Below are 2,139 nucleotides of genomic sequence, written 5' to 3' on the forward strand. Positions count from 1 at the left end.
ACCTCCTGCCTCCTCGTCCTTCTGAGGGTCCAACGACTCTGAGGTAGATTTCACAGAGGGAAGGGTATGGTGAGGTGCGGAAGGGGGGTTAGCTCTTTAGAAGTTGACCTCCACGGCACCCGGGGCGTTCTCAGGTTCCAGCCTGGGCGGCAGGGGCTATTGATACCCAGCCAGCTAACAGAGGCTGTTGCATCTGGGCCCTGGGGTACCTGTGGAGTCAGGGGCTCTAATAAAGGTGCCAATCTGTACCTCAGAAGTGGGGGCTCCGGTAGGAGGGCCTGGGCAACTGGCATAGAGTCCCTTGGCCTGAGGGTCACGGAGTAGGGGCAGTCCACACCCCAGCCCCCGAGGGCCTTCCTCTGCCCTCTGATGTACCCCAGAAAGGGTGGGCAGAGGGGAAAACGGGGCTGTCCTGCAGGGAGTGGCAAGAAACAAGGTGCCCCTTCTCCCTCAGGGGTCCCTGTCATAACCCCGGGCTGACCCTGGAGAGGACAGACTGGCCTCAGGGTGCAGGGCAGGCTCTGGGGCCCCCACAGGAGGTGCTCCTGGGACAGAGCACAGCCCAGGCAAGGCAGGCATCTGGGGAGGGGTGGGGAGCTCCTGGGGAGAGGCGAGTGTCTCTGACCCCCTTCTCTCCTTTAGACCAAATGGGACACATCATCTCAGATCCAACCCTGTTTGGAGAACAGAAAGGCAGAGGATGGGGCCTGGGAGGGGCCACCCCCCAGCAGTACAGCCCGGAGCTTTGGAGCCCTTCTTCCCCAGCAGGAGCTGGGAGCTGCGGGGGGGCCTCAGCTGACCTCCCGGGAAGAGCTGGAGCGAGTGGTGCCTGGGTCGGGAGGACAGCACACACGTTGACTCAGTAGCTAGTGGAGGTATCTGGAGGGGTCGCAAGGGGCAGCCCCTTGCCCCTCGAGATTCATGCAGCATTCAGAGTGAGTGAGTGAGTGAGTGAGAGAGTGAGATGGGAGAAGAAGGAGGAACAGCCGGGGGTGGGGGCAGGCGCCCTAGACCTTGCTGTTCTCCAGGTGGGAGTCAATATGTTTGATGAGGGCATCATCTGGGTACCCGATGGGGAAGCCCAGCTGGCAGAGGGGGCAGCTGCGGGTGTCCGAGCCCACTGTCTCCATCAGCAGCTGTGGGGAGAGAGAGAGGTCATTTACGATCGACAGGCCCCACAGCTTAGCTTCCCTTTCACGGGACCCAGGGCTTCCAGAAGCATGCAGCAGGGGTCTGGTCCCCTCCCAGAGCCCTGCCTCTACTTCCCCAAAGCAGCCTCGTGAGAGTTGCTGCCTAACCTGTCAGGGCAGCTGTGAGGGAAGCCAGGGCACCCCGAGGCCTCCTTCCTGCCCAGTGACTGTGCCACCGGGTCTGGCTCTGGGACATATTTTGGTCCTTCCAGGTGGCAGGGGTGGGTGTGGGGCTCGGACAATTCAGAAAGCTCATGCCCATGAACTGATGGAGCCCTGAGAGGGATGAGCACAACAGACACTTTCTGCCAGGGGATGTGGGGGCTCCCTGCTGACCTCTGAGGAACCCCCGGTGCCTCAGCTAACGAATGGTGCCCTCATTTGTGCCCATGAGGACACAGAGGCACAGGGTGTGCAAGTCACCGAATGGAAGTTAGGCCGGTGACCCGGAGGCGTGCGCTCTGACCAACATTCACAAGGGTGCAGGCCCGGCTCAGCCCACCTGGCTGGGTCCACCGGCCACCGGTGGAAGGAGGGGAAGGGCGTGGACTCCCCGCTCTCACCCGGGGCCAGGGTGCCCCACTCACGTTGATGGACGGCCAGGACTGCGCGTGCTCAGCGTGCACGTAGGCGGTGGCGGCCGGCGACTCGGGGATGGGGAAGCCGGCGCAGAAGGACGCGCATCGGATGGTGCCTGCCTCGGGGCTGGGCGGGCTGGCGGGCATGGCCCACTCCTCCTCCTCGGACGGCTGCTTCTGGAAGCGCAGCCGGATGCCCTCGAAGGCGCGCCTCGGGCTGAGGGGCCGGCCGGGCCCGTAGAGCTCGCCGTAGGCCCGGGGCTTGGGCAGCGTGGCCGCCTCGGCCTGCAGCCAGGGCGGGGAGGCGCCCGCGTAGCTCGCGCCCTCGGGCTCCTTCTCTTTGCCTTTGGCTCAGTGTCACCTGCCAATGC

General features: G+C 64.3%; 1 protein-coding gene across 1 annotated transcript in view; it reads right to left on the bottom strand.

Moving 5' to 3' along the window:
- Positions 1-6: 6 nt before the first annotated feature.
- The window catches only part of TBKBP1 (TBK1 binding protein 1), a 15,212-nt gene continuing 13,079 nt past the window's right edge, over positions 7-2,139 (bottom strand). Inside the window, exons 10-11 of the mRNA XM_030888233.2 lie at positions 1,778-2,121; positions 7-1,136 (exon numbers count right to left, since the gene is read on the bottom strand). Of these exons, the coding sequence (XP_030744093.1) occupies positions 1,008-1,136; positions 1,778-2,121 (473 nt within the window). The 3' untranslated portion in view covers positions 7-1,007. The remainder of the gene's footprint in view (positions 1,137-1,777; positions 2,122-2,139) is intronic.

The sequence above is a fragment of the Echinops telfairi genome, unplaced genomic scaffold, assembly GCF_000313985.2.
Source record: "Echinops telfairi isolate 266 unplaced genomic scaffold, ASM31398v2 ScPeMD7_7458;HRSCAF=8496, whole genome shotgun sequence".
Classification (NCBI taxonomy): Eukaryota; Metazoa; Chordata; class Mammalia; order Afrosoricida; family Tenrecidae; genus Echinops; species Echinops telfairi.